The sequence below is a fragment of the Microchirus variegatus genome (assembly GCF_963457635.1).
Source record: "Microchirus variegatus genome assembly, chromosome: 23".
NCBI lineage: Eukaryota > Metazoa > Chordata > Actinopteri > Pleuronectiformes > Soleidae > Microchirus > Microchirus variegatus.
Window position 1 is genome coordinate 15,946,272 of NC_139824.1, and position 14,655 is coordinate 15,960,926.

Below are 14,655 nucleotides of genomic sequence, written 5' to 3' on the forward strand. Positions count from 1 at the left end.
AATGATTTAATCTAACACTTCTCGACATTGTGTCATTATGGGGGTTTACACTGCAGCGACACAGATGATCACAGATGGTCCCACTGTGGGAATCCTGCCAGCATCCGCTCGTTTAGCACCAGTCACACCATACCAGAGACCAACTGTTGTGCTATTAGCCCCATATATTCATGCGATCATAAAGTATTTACTGCGTAAAGGGCAAATCAACTCCGCCCAGTGTCTCGTTTTTTTTTTTTTTTTGAGAAAATGCCAAGAAGTGGGCTGAGAGCCTCTCAATCACTCACACAGGCAGTGGAGAGAGAAAGGTGACATTTATAAAAGGGGGAGGAGTCTGACGCAACAAGCCTCGCTCTGATTGGACAAGAGGGTGATGCACGAGTGCACTAAAGGCCCATTTATACTCCCATTTTCGTCCATGTCCATCACACCTCTGTGCGTCTTTTCGTTGATATAAATACTTCCTCTAGAGGGGAGTGCAGAGCACCAAGGAGTAGGCGTCAACACACATGGCGACAATTACAAAGCGTTATTTTTATTGTGCTTGATCCAAACGCAAGCAGATTTCGCGGAAATGTAAGACGTCTAAATGTACAGTAAATCGACCCATTAATGGGGAATGCCATTGGACTATTGACTCTATACTGCCCCCATGATCTCTGCCGGTATTGCTCTATTTCGTCCGCCACCGTCAGCTCACCTGACAGACGAAATTAATGCATGAACGAATTCAAGTATGAACGAAAAGTCTCCGTCTCATACAGTATAAATGGGCCAAATTCGGTAAATTTGAATGCAGTAGCTGGTGTTTGACCAGAGAGAGGCAGTACACTTTTATCACAACATGTATAATTTCACGACTTTACACCAAATTGGGAATATTTCTGCCGGGCTCAGCAAAATAACCTGACTTAGATACCCGCACACTGCCACTTTAATCGTCGACAGCCTTATATGGACGACCGTTCTTGTCTCATCAGTGTCTCAAGGTCTGGTGGGACGACAACAAGCAGTCGAAAAAGCTGTAATTACAGCCTGAACGTCGCGGGCCAAAACGCATAATCCCCAGTCTGGAGCAGTGGAATGCAGATCGAGCCGAGCCGAGCTCTCTGCTGTCTTTGATGAGGACTGGAGGGATCAGCACATAACATTTGGTTTGGCCTGATTCTGCCAAGGCCCTCCTCCTCCTCCTCCTCCTCCTCCTCCTCCTCCTCCCCCCTCTCTCTTTCCTCTCCTCTGGGATTTTTTTTCCCTCTCACATCTGTGGTCTCTGACGCTGAACTGAAAAACTACAAATATGACTGCTTGAAACAGGGGGAATTTGAGGTGTTTTTGGTGCTCGGGGGGATTTGACGTGAAGTGTAGGGATAGCTGAAGTGGAATATACCGCGATGTAGAAGCGTCGTCAAGCATGTGAGTTTTAGGCATCCCTAGACTTTTCTCAGCGCTGTGGTGGATCCTGGAGAAAAAGCCCACCAATACAGTATTTGTTACAACTTAGAGCTTAATCTCACGCCCCAGAAAGCAGAATTGTCTCTTTCTGTCTGTCTCTCTGTCTCTTTCACCGCACACACACTGGATTATCTTGACTGCATATGCACATTTTGCAAACCTTCACACACTGATTTCGACACTCCCCCTTCTCCTTTGTGTGCACATGCACGTGCATTGCAGTGCAGCCACGTCCAGAGTGCACCGCACACCTCACTGCTTCTCCCCTTCTTCCCTTCCAGGTGAAGTGTGATCAGTACTGGCCGACCCGAGGCACGGAGACCTATGGCCTCATTCAGGTCACTCTGCTGGACACAGTGGAGCTGGCTACCTACTCTGTCAGGACCTTTGCTCTTTACAAGGTACTTGCTCTGTGCAGTGAAGGGTAACGAGTTCGAAAAAGTGCATCTGTCCGTTGAAATATTCATGCATTACCGGTTTGTGTGCAAAGGCGCTTGAGTCACTGTGCAGGGTTTTGTGACGCAGCACGACAAAAAGAAGCGTTATTGTATATTCTTGATCATTTAAATTAGATTTAACGCTATTTATTCAATTTTATTGGCCCATGTTGTTGTTTTATTTTTATTTTATTTTATTTTTTTATTAGTGCTGGGCACGTTAACCGGAGCGGAGTCTGGACTGGAGTCCAGGCACCGTTTACCAGTTAGCTCCGTTAGCTGCGTTAGCTCCTTTAGTGCCATTAGCGCGCCTACAGTCGAACTGCGTTACTTTAGAGCAGGGGTCACCAACCTTTTTGAGACAGAGAGCTACCTTAAGGGTGAAAAATAATATGGAGGGCTACCATATAATATTTTTTGTTTGTTTACCATTTAAATGATTAATATTATGCATTCAACTGCATACACATTCATTCCAGTGCTTACTCCTAACGATTATCAGTTTTTATAAACAATATCAAAGATATTTTACTGAGCGATCATACGGATACATGCAAGTGAGGTGAAGTGAAGTGAGCCCGCGGGCACCGTATTGGCTGCCCGCGGGCTACCAGGTGCCCGCGGGCACCACGTTGGTGACCCCTGCTTTAGAGACTCGTTTTAACAATCAGAGTCATGTAAACATGACGTCACACGCATCTTTTTCGTCGGTCAGTTGTCAATGGAAACGCATCATGCGTTAATGTGCGTTAATGACGACTAGGCAGAAAAAGACCTGTGTGACCTCATATTTATGTGCCGCAGCACCAGAGTCCAGGCACCGTTTACCAGTTAGCTCCGTTCGCTGCATTAGCTCCTTTAGCGCCGTTAGCGTGCCTACAGTAGAATTGGAGCGGTCTGTTTAATAATTAATACTTTAGAGACTCATTTTAACAACCAGGAGTCGCGTAAACATGACCCCATGCGCGTCTTTTGGCGGTCAGTCGTCATGGAAACGCATCATGCGTTGATGTCGCGTGTGACGTCATGTTTACGTGTCGTAGCACTGGAGTCCAAGCACCGTTTACCAGTTAGCTCTGTTAGCTCCTGGAGTAAACAAACTGGAGTCTGTTTATTGAACAATTTATTTATTTAAAATGTCCAGTTGTCGCATTTACAAAAAAAAAAAATAACAGCATTTATTTAATTTTTTTTACCTTTTCTGTTACTTTTCCAGAGCGGCTCCAACGAGAAGCGGGAAGTTCGTCACTTCCAGTTCACGGCGTGGCCCGATCACGGCGTGCCCGAACACCCCACGCCCTTCCTGGCCTTCCTGCGCCGGGTCAAGGCCTGCAATCCTCCAGACGCGGGACCCATGGTCGTCCACTGCAGGTGTGTGCACGGATGCATGAATCACGCGTGCACGCGCGTGTGATTCACGCGCTTGTTATTTGAGGGGAGTTTGTGAAAATGGAGAGCGCAAAGAGAGCAGTTGTATAAAGAATCATTGTGAGGTCCAGAGCTGACACGAGATTGACCAGCCATTCAGCAAACCTCAAACCAGCGGCATTCCTTCCTTTAACAACCTCCATCATCTCACAGATTTAAAACAGCGGCAAAACTGTTTGTGCTGACCCTATTTTATTTTTTTTTTTTTTTTTAAACAAAATTGTTGATTATTTACCGTTTAAGCCTGGGTTCATAAGTTTATATTGAAATGAGCTGCCGTGTGGAGTGGCGGTAAGATTGTGCATGTGTTGCATTATGATTCTGGAGACGGTCTTGGCACAGTGTGGAGCAGCAGAGCTGGAACGAAGCTCTGCTGTTTACTCTCTGCGAGGCGATGAGAAAACAGACGGTGGCACGGGAAACTTTGCTAGGAAGAATTAGTGAGGTATAGACGTAGAGGAGAGGAGGATTGAGACGGCGATGGAGTGTCGCGAGTTACTGTATGTGCCGAACGAGAGACGAGGGGGGGGGGTTCAGATTCGGGACACGTTGAATGGAAATGATAAAAAAAGGAGAGTGGAGGAGCTGGTGTGAGAATGTCAGAAGGGTGTTTAGAGAGAGAGAGAATGAAGAGGCAGGAGGAGGTGAAAAGGTTGGCAGCTCTTCCTAATCTCCTGTCGCAGTATCTAACAGGATTATCAGTCAAATTTAATTATCCGGGCACAACTCCATTATATCGTGTCTTAACAGGGAAATCTCACGTCCACACACACACAGGTATTAATTTAACTATATAAGACATTTTTTTATTCATTTGCAGAAAAAAAAAACATGCTTATTCAAGACGTTTCAGGTACCAGCGCAGCAGAAATGTCAAGTGTTTGGGTGGACGGCTAAAAACGTATTATATTTCCGTATTGTCAGTCGATAGGAGACGAGACGATATCTGCGTTAATGCTGACTCGTCGCTGATGTCAATTTCAGCTCTTTTTGCTGGAAATGCTGCCGGCTGGCATCTTTTATGAAAATCTTATTTAGTTTATTTAGGCACAGTATGTTTGAGCTTCTGCAAGTAGAAGAAATAACGACGTGTTCCACATTTCGGAGCCCAGGTTTTTTATGAGAAAATCACATCGCATCGCCATCTGTTTCCTCCACAGCGCCGGAGTGGGTCGCACGGGCTGCTTCATCGTGATCGAAGCCATGACGGAGCGGATCAAGCACGAGAAGGCGGTGGACATCTACGGCCACGTCACGCTGATGCGCTCGCAGAGGAACTACATGGTGCAGACGGAGGACCAGTACATCTTCATCCACGACGCGCTGCTGGAGGCCGTGACCTGCGGCAACACCGAGGTGCCGGCGCGCAACCTCTTCTCCTACATCCAGAGGCTGACGCAGATCGAGACGGGGGAGAACGTCACCGGCATGGAGCTGGAGTTCAAGGTGAGAAGGTTTGATCCGCGAGGTTTTTCGGGGGCTGATTTATACGACGGCTCGCGAAACCAATTAATGATAATAACGGTGACGCTCGCTGGACCATGAAAGAGAGTTACCTGAGTTACAATGGGACCTCAGACCTCAGGGTCAAGTGCACAATAGTGTTCCTGAAGTTGGAGCTGTGTTATTTAGTGCCTGACTGATGTTCTGTGAAGCTAATGGTTCATCCTCCTCCCATGAAGACAATACAGAGACCAAAATGACATAGAACATGTTAATTATAGAGCTACGCTGGAGCAGAGTGAAGATACTGTAGCTGACAGGTTTCTATGATTTGTGCTGAGCTAAGGGAAAACCTGCGTTTGTAGCTTTAGGGGCGGGGCTACGCTGGATGCATGAGCAGTGGTGTGGAACGTCTTGCTTTTTTACGTGCATCTCAAATGCTCTTTTTGGATTTTCACCATCGTTTTTAAAGTCTGTATCTGTGACAAACACAACACACGTCAATTTTTGCAGTTCCTTCAATCCCTTCTTTTTTTATTATGAAATCTTTGCAGGATCAACAATAACAGATGTGCAGCTTCATACTGAAGAGTCCTGGCCTTTAGTTGAACGCAGAGGAGGAATTAGCATATTTAAATGAACAGCAGTTAACCCATATATTAGTCATTAAAATGAGAACGAGAAATCTTTCAAGAACTTGTTTAAAAGTGAAAATGCTATTGTTTTATTTGATTTATTTGGAAAATACCAAACTAAATTCACTGTTTTATTCCCAAATTTGAGCTATAATTTCACTAATCAAGAGATTATTATCCTATACTATCTTTTCTATTTATTTATTTATTTATTTTAATTAGTAAATTTGAAAATTTATGGATAACAATAATCATTTTTAGCGTTAAAATATCATTTTGGTTAAAGAGTTTCTGGTGTATTCATCATATTAAATAAATATAAGCAATTATTTTGATTAGAGCTGAAACATTTAATCGATTACTAAATTAATCCTCAACTATTTTGATAAACCCTTCATCGGTTTGAAGCTTTTTTCATGATTAAAACAAGATTTCTGATAGTTTTAGCTTCCTAAATGTGAATATTCTCTTCGTTTCTTTCAATTAATCGAGAGAATAACCCGCAGATCAATCGATTATGAAGATAACGGCTGGTCGCAGCTCTGATTTTGATCATATTTCCTTATGCTGTTCATTTAGAGCAGCTGTGGCTTTGGCTGGTGATGATTATGATGTTTTAAAAGTGTGAAAACACACGTCTCAGCCTCGTGTTCGTCATCATTCGTCGGTGGAGCAGTTTAGAGCAGCTCCTCTACTCTAACCTCCTGCAAGAAAGTGAATAAAAGCAAAAATATTCATGAAGTAACATTCAATATTCATCGCATAATGTTGAGTTTGATTACATTTTGATGTATAGCAGTGCCAGATAATGCAAAGAAATAAAAATAAGAGAATGAAGTAGTTTATCATTCATTTTGACCCTGAACGTCTGGGGTTTGAATGTCATTCTTGAACTTCCAGGTCTGTTCAGTAGCTGCTGAAGAACAGCCTTAAATTCCTGACCTTGACGACCACTGAACATGCTTTTCCCTGCGCGTTGAGAGTTCTACGTGTTCATTACGGGCGGCTGGATTAGAAGAGGGATTATGGGATTGTGCCTTTTCAAAAATCCAAGGCTGTAGGAAAAGGAAAAAAATGTTGTAGTTTTGAAAGTTTGACGGGCAGATGTGGAATAATCAAATAATCCGGGTCAATTAGAAGTCGAATCAGGAGCGTTTCATTCATTCCTCTTGTTATTATTTAGTTTATACCAAGATTTATTTGTTTGGTCTGGCTGGGAGAAAATAGAATCAGCTGTATATATATATATATATATATATATTGAAAGTAGGCTTAAAAAATTCCCTTCAGAGAGGCTTTATGTCTTCTCAGACGCTCCGAGGGCAAAGTAAACACAAGGCCACTCGGAGCGATCTCCGCGCTCTGGCATTCCCGTCCTAATGGAAGCTGCAGCCTCCGCCAGAACGACAATGAACGGAGCGGTTTGCTCGGCCTCAGACTGATGTCAAACACATGCCGCCGTCGTTCCAAGTCGCCAGATTTTCATCTCGCCGCGTCGTCTTTCCACCTTCATCAATAAAAACTCCACAATGGATGAAATTTCTTCAAATGAAACGACAGAAATGTGAAGCATGTGTGTGTGTGTGTGAGAGCGAGGGGGGAAAGAGAGCTGTAATTCAACACACTGTTTTGGTTTTCGTTGGTTGAGTAAAGTAAAGATTGCTGCCAACAGGGCACGGTTTGATCCAAGCTTAACAGATGCTGAGTATAACGGCACGAATCGAACGCGTGGAAAAGATGACTTTTACCTGGTTTTATTGATAAGAACCCAAAAGGAATTACAGAGGAAAGTAAGTGGGGTTCGGAGATTTTTCTAAAATGAACCGGTGAACTTTCAGTGTGGGATTTTCCACTCGGGTCTGTCTGCGAGAAAAAACCAGCCACTGCCGCTTCTCCCACGGCGCTCCGGTAGCCACCGACGGTCGTGGCCGGGTTCACGAGACCCCATCGTTTCTCCCCAGAGTCTGTGGTTTCCCTCTCTGCACAGTCTTTGTTGTTCTGCTTGGGTTTTTACACCAATGTCATCCAATGGTCGAGTGTGAGGGAGAGTGTACAGTGTACTGTCTGAGTGTGTGTGTGTGTGTGTGTGTGTGTGTGTGTTCCAGGGTTTTTTCAGGATCAGCCGCGGTTCACATGTGTGCGTTGAGACAGTGTGGGGCCTTGTGGTTTCCTGTACCCCTCCACTCTTGATTTTTCGTCTTCGTCTTCTTCCTCCTCCTCGTCTCTTTCGTCTCGTTCCTTTCCCTCCCTCCTTCCCTCTTTCCTTCCTTCCTTCCTTCCTTCCTTCCACCGCCGCTCTTGTTCTGTCGAGCTCGTCTTTGTTTATTCAATTGAAGACGTCTGCTTTAATATCCTCGGGCTCGCAGAGTCGGGCTGATTTTCTAATTACAGTTGTCCGGCGAGGGAAACCAATCCTCGTGCTGAATGCATTTAAAACGAAGACCTGAAATCGATCTGAACTTCACCTTTGATTTTGCTTCCTCTCATTTAATCTGTCCTCACTCTCATTACTACGGAAGAGGATTAGGGCCACACGGGGAAAACAAATTTGAGTTCTGACTTTAAACTCTGAATTATGAGATATAAAGTCATAATTCTGAGAATAAAGTGAGAAATCAGAGTTTTAAAGTCAGAATTCTCCGAAATAAAGTCAGAATTCGGAGTTTTAAAGTCAGAATTCGGAAATTTAAAGTCAGAATTCGGAAATTTAAAGTCAGAATTCGGGAAATTTAAACTCAGACTTTAAACTCAGAATAAAGTCAGAATTCTCAGAATAAAGTTAGAATTCGGAGTTTTAAAGTCAGAATTCTCAGAATAAAGTCAGAATTAAAGAATTCTCAGAATAAGGTCATAATTCTGAGTTTTAAAGTCAGAAATTCTGAGTTTTAAAGTCAGAATTCAGAAATTTTAAGTCAGAATTCAGAAATTTGAGCTCATAATTCTGACTTTATTCTGAGAATTCTGACTTTAAACTCAGAATAAGTCAGAATTCTGAGTTTTGAAGTCAGAATTCTCAGAATAAAGTCAGAATTAAAGAATTACCAGAATAAAGTCAGAATTCTCAGAATAAAAGAATTATCAGAATAAAGTCAGAATTTGGAGTTTTAAAGTCAGAATTCTGACTTATTCTGAGTTTAGAGTCAGAACTCAAACATTTTTTCCTGTGTGGCACTAATCCCCTTCCGTACCTGACCACTCAGACTCATACCTTACAGTTTCTTCACGTGTCGGTCACAATGACTTTGTTAAAATTGTTGTTTTTTTTGTCTTTTTCTTGTCTTTCTCCAGCGTCTGGCCAGTGCCAAGGCTCACACGTCGCGCTTCGTCAGCGCCAACCTGCCGTGCAACAAGTTTAAGAACCGGCTGGTGAACATCATGCCCTACGAGACCACGCGGGTTTGTCTGCAGCCAATCAGAGGAGTCGAGGGCTCGGACTACATCAATGCCAGCTTCATCGACGGATACAGGTCAAGAGAACTCCTAGACTTTAAGAAATACTCTGTTGTTCTTATATAGTAATTAATGCGTGTGTGTGTGTGTGTGTGTGTAGGCAGCAGAAGGCCTACATAGCCACTCAAGGACCGCTGGCTGAAACGACAGAGGATTACTGGAGGATGCTGTGGGAACACAATTCCACCATCGTTGTCATGTTAACCAAATTGAGAGAGATGGGACGGGTACGTAGTAATGTGCACACACACGCACACACACATTCTTGTACTTGCTGCATACTGAGGACTGGGTTGCTGACAAAGTGAGGACCAGCATTTCCACAATTACAAATATCTCCTTCATGAATTACATCTACAAAGAACTACTGGTTTCAGTACCACAAAATGTCTGCAGGTGGAGCCCCAGAGCAAAAAGGGCCGGAAAACTTTTTCGTTTTTTTTTTTTTTGGTCCAAAATTAGACAAAAACGTGATACTATACTATGTCGTCCAAATTTTGAAAAAATCTTCATACTATACTATGTCGTCAAAAATTTGAAAAAATCTTTGACAAAAAAAATGTTTTGTTTCAAATTTTGACAAAAAACGTCAAACTATACTATGTCATCCAAAATTTGAAAAAAAAAAATTGACCCAAAATTTTTGGTTCAAAATTTGACAAAAACGTCATACTATACTATGTCATCCAAAATTTGAAAAAAAAAATTGACCCAAAATTTTTGGTCCAAAATTTGACCCAAAATTTTTGGTCCAAAATATGACAAAAAACGTCATACTATATTTCATCCAAAATTTGAAAAAAAAAATTTGACCCAAAATCTTTGGTCCAAAATTTGACCCAAAATTTTTGCTTCAAAATTTGACAAAAACGTCATACTATATTTCATCCAAAATTTGAAAAAAAAAAATTTACCCAAAATTCTTGGTTCAAAATTTGACAAAAACGTCAAACTATACTATGTCGTCCAAAATTTGAAAAAAAATTTTTTACCCAAAATTTTAAAAAAAAACATCATACTATGTCGTCCAAATTTTTTTATTTTTTAATTTTTTTGACAAATTGAGTATAGCATGTTATACCAACCCAAGGAAGTGATTTCAATGAAAACAAAGTGAGGACCGGCCAAAATGTCCTCACTCCGTAAAAATGACCTGTTGGTTAAAATCCCTCACTGGTCCTCAGTATGCCGCAAGTACAAGAACACACACACATACACACACACACACACACACACACACACACACACACAGCGATGCAGCGCTCTGAAGTGCAGCCTCTGTTTATTGTTTTTGTTTTGCGTCGCAGGAGAAGTGTCATCAGTACTGGCCGGCGGAGCGTTCAGCCAGGTACCAGTACTTTGTGGTGGATCCCATGGCTGAGTACAACATGCCCCAGTACATCCTCCGAGAGTTTAAAGTCACCGATGCCAGGGTGAGGGCGCTTAATATTCACGAGAGAGAGAGACAGAGAATCACTGTTGATGTCTCTTTTTTTTAATAAGAATTTGACGTTTTTGGTTTTTTTTGTAGGATGGACAATCGCGAACGGTTCGTCAGTTCCAGTTCACCGATTGGCCCGAGCAAGGAGTGCCAAAGTCAGGGGAGGGGTTCATCGATTTCATCGGCCAGGTCCATAAAACAAAAGAGCAGTTTGGCCAAGACGGGCCCATCTCAGTGCACTGCAGGTAAGACCTGAGTCATTCACTCTGGACCTGCTGCATCACACTGTGTGTTATTATTAGACTAATGTCTAATGTCATTTATGACGATGTCATGGACTTCAGAATTCTGTAAAGTGAACTAAAAAGATTCAAAACTTTCACAAAAAACACGATCACAGCGACAACAAAAGACAAACAACACCATTAACAACCAAAGAGAAGCATCGACTGTCTCTTATTTAAAAATTAACCTTGAGACGCTGGTGGTAATTGACAATTTTCTTTTTGCTTTGTACGTGTATTATTATAATCTAAAATAAGTCTTTACATTTCAGTAGGTGGCGTTGAATAAAAACGTCGGCTCATCAAAGGATTTATCTGTTTGCAATTTGTACCGTGTACTGTCTTTTGTCGTCAGGAAATATGATTTGTGTGAGTGTACAGTTCACTTTAAAGAGTCAATAGAATACACTACTGTTCAAAAGTTTGGCCTCATTTAGAAATGTACTTATTTTTGAAGGAAAAGCACTTTTTTTTCAATGAATATAACATTAAATGAATCATAAATACACTAACTATACATTGTTAATGTGGTAAACAACTATTCTAGCTGCAAACGTCTGGTTTTTAATGGAATATGTACATATGTGTATAGAGGCACATTTCCAGTGTTCTAATGGTACATTGTGTTTGCTAATGGAGTTAGAAGACTATTGGATGATTAGAAAACCCTTGTGCGATGATGTTAGCACAGCTGAAAACTGTTTTGCAAAGGGCAAAATTATTATTTTTGAATAAAAATCATTATTTCTAATCTTGTCAATGTCTTGACTATATTTTCTATTCATTTCGCAACTCTTTTGATGAATAAAAGTCTGACTTTTAATGGAAAACACAACAAACATATAGTAGTGAGTATAGGTGAGCCCAAACTTTTGAACGGTAGTGTACGTGTGAACCTGCAGAGAGAGTTGAAGAAACATTCGGAGAAGATCTTTCAAGCCACAGGATGAGTAAAGTAAAGTATATATATACATATACTGTATATATATAGTTGTAAATATTGTTTCCTCTTGTCCACCAACAGTGCTGGAGTAGGCAGGACTGGTGTGTTTATCACGCTGAGCATCGTGCTGGAGAGGATGAGGTACGAGGGCGTGGTGGACATCTTCCAGACGGTGAAGATGCTCCGCACCCAGAGACCTGCTATTGTTCAGACAGAGGTAAAGCCTTCTCACAGTTATTTATTTATTTATTTATTTATTTATTTATTTATTTATTCATGAAATGATTAATGAATTAGTTGTCCACGTGCACGGACGGAAACACACGTGCACATGCCTCACAACATGCCTAAATAAATACATTATTAATTAATTAATGTATTCATGAAATAATTCATATATTAATTTATTTATTAATTATTAATGTATTTATTTATTTAAAAAAATAAAAACATTTAAAAAATAATAACAGCCAGGTATAGAGGCGTGTTGTGAGGCGTGTTGTGAGGCGTGTGGTGAGGCGTGTTGTGAGGCGTGTGGTGAGGCGTGTTGTGAGGCGTGTTGTGAGGCGTGTTGTGAGGTGTGTGGTGAGGCGTATTGTGAGGCGTGTGGTGAGGCGTGTTGTGAGGCGTGTGGTGAGGCGTGTTGTGAGGCGTGTGGTGAGGCGTGTGGTGAGGCGTGTTGTGAGGCGTGTTGTGAGGCGTGTGGTGAGGCGTATTGTGAGGCGTGTTGTGAGGCGTGTGGTGAGGCGTGTGGTGAGGCGTGTTGTGAGGCGTGTGGTGAGGCGTGTTGTGAGGCGTGTTGTGAGGCGTGTGGTGAGGCGTGTTGTGAGGCGTGTTGTGAGGCGTGTGGTGAGGCGTATTGTGAGGCGTGTTGTGAGGCGTGTTGTGAGGCTTGTGGTGAGGCGTGTGGTGAGGCGTGTGGTGAGGCGTATTGTGAGGCGTGTGGTGAGGCGTATTGTGAGGCGTGTTGTGAGGCGTGTTGTGAGGCGTGTGGTGAGGCGTGTGGTGAGGCGTGTTGTGAGGCGTGTGGTGAGGCGTGTTGTGAGGCGTGTGGTGAGGCGTGTTGTGAGGCGTGTGGTGAGGCGTATTGTGAGGCGTGTTGTGAGGCGTGTGGTGAGGCGTGTTGTGAGGCGTGTGGTGAGGCGTGTGGTGAGGCGTGTGGTGAGGCGTGTTGTGAGGCGTGTGGTGAGGCGTGTGGTGAGGCGTGTTGTGAGGCGTGTGGTGAGGCGTGTGGTGAGGCGTGTTGTGAGGCGTGTGGTGAGGCGTATTGTGAGGCGTGTTGTGAGGCGTGTTGTGAGGCTTGTGGTGAGGCGTGTGGTGAGGCGTATTGTGAGGCGTGTTGTGAGGCGTGTTGTGAGGCGTGTGGTGAGGCGTGTTGTGAGGCGTGTGGTGAGGCGTGTTGTGAGGCGTGTTGTGAGGCGTGTGGTGAGGCGTGTTGTGAGGCGTGTTGTGAGGCGTGTGGTGAGGCGTGTTGTGAGGCGTGTTGTGAGGCGTGTGGTGAGGCGTGTGGTGAGGCGTGTTGTGAGGCGTGTGGTGAGGCGTGTTGTGAGGCGTGTGGTGAGGCGTGTGGTGAGGCGTGTTGTGAGGCGTGTGGTGAGGCGTGTGGTGAGGCGTGTTGTGAGGCGTGTGGTGAGGCGTGTTGTGAGGCGTGTGCACATGCGTTTCCGTTCGTGCACGTGAACAGCCCATTATTCTGCTCTCTTCTTTGTCAAATAAGTAATAAATAGTGCGTTATTCTGCCTATTCTGCCTTCTTTAAGCCTTCTTCTCTCTCACTCTGCCTCCCTCTCTCCCTCCCTCGCTCCAGGACCAGTACCAGTTTTGCTACCGGGCCAGTCTGGAATATCTGGGAAGCTTCGATCACTATGCAACATAATCCCCGGGTGGCAGTCGGTCTCTCATGCCACATCCCAACCTAGTGCACTTTTTCCTCTTAGGTCACACGATGCAGCCCTGAATGAATGCATTAGGCCGCGATGTTTCTTTGAAGATTTGGACCACACCACACGCAGAGTGAAACCCAGAAACAGCACCTCTAACTGAGCCATAGCAACCACACGCTTTGACGAGGGTGTGTTTTTTCCTTCCACCCTCAGCCCAAACACGCCACCGGTCGGTCGGCCTGAAGACGCGACGTCATCATCATTTTTTTATTCCTTTCAGTGCTTTTTTTTGCAGAGCACCCAGATTTGCTTTTTACGTTGTTTGGGTGTGGAACTCTCACCCTCGTCCACCACCAGTGTAGCATCCAGTACACCGACGACCACAAAAAACACACAAAAACAGGAGCCAGCCACAGTATTTAGCCGTCACAGGAAATTTTGATTTTTTTTTTTCTACCACGAAGGAGACTGCAGATCTATGTTTGTGGGACTGAAAGAACTGGGACGTTTGAGCACCAGAGCATTGCCAACAGGAGAGTGGAAACACAGAGCACACACAGTATTACAACAACAACAACAACAACAACGCAAAGACACACAATAGTGTTTTGTTCTGTTTTGTTTGTGGAAATGGACTCATTTTTCTTGAGAGCGAAAGAGCGACGTTTCTACCATTATTATATAGTAATAATAATAAAAAAAAAACACCAGTTCAACCTTATGTGTCACGATTTAAGGAACTGAGAATTGGAGAGAAGTTTAAAAATGCATATAACACAAAGTAAAAACCTTTGTTTAGTTTTGTAGAAAAATAGAGATAAGTGATTTATTTTCTTTTTTCTTATTATTTTTGGCACGTTGTCCCCTCTGAAAGTTCTGTGTTTATCCAATGAGCTGATGTGTGTGTGTGTTTTTTTGGGGGGGGGGTTATTGTTGGCGATAAGGTTGTTTTTAAGTGTACAATCAATGATCACACACCACCACCGAGTGTCACTCGCTTGTATTCTCCAATCAGTCTCTAAAATCCGCATGCTGCACAAGATCTGGGCCCCGCGTGACGCCTCTGAGATGAGACCACGTTGTTTTTTTTATTATCTATCGAGCTCCTAGGCGCCCCCTGGCGGTCGAGTCCTAAAGAAAACACTCGCCAAGTTCTTCTAGTATTAACGAAAAAAACAAATATTTATGTGTCAAATAAGCTTCACAAAGATTTGTAGAAATTATGGGATGGGATATAGAGGGGGGGAGGAGGGTGAAAAA

The 14,655-nt window shown here is 43.3% G+C and overlaps 1 protein-coding gene across 1 annotated transcript in view; it reads left to right on the top strand.

Moving 5' to 3' along the window:
- Window positions 1–13,537, top strand: part of ptprdb (protein tyrosine phosphatase receptor type Db) — a 94,762-nt gene extending 81,225 nt beyond the window's left edge. The window contains exons 32-40 of the mRNA XM_083909209.1: window positions 1,734–1,853; window positions 3,106–3,260; window positions 4,478–4,763; window positions 8,684–8,862; window positions 8,946–9,072; window positions 10,153–10,278; window positions 10,377–10,531; window positions 11,595–11,730; window positions 13,320–13,537. Of these exons, the coding sequence (XP_083765335.1) occupies window positions 1,734–1,853; window positions 3,106–3,260; window positions 4,478–4,763; window positions 8,684–8,862; window positions 8,946–9,072; window positions 10,153–10,278; window positions 10,377–10,531; window positions 11,595–11,730; window positions 13,320–13,388 (1,353 nt within the window). The 3' untranslated portion in view covers window positions 13,389–13,537. The remainder of the gene's footprint in view (window positions 1–1,733; window positions 1,854–3,105; window positions 3,261–4,477; window positions 4,764–8,683; window positions 8,863–8,945; window positions 9,073–10,152; window positions 10,279–10,376; window positions 10,532–11,594; window positions 11,731–13,319) is intronic.
- Window positions 13,538–14,655: the final 1,118 nt, after the last annotated feature.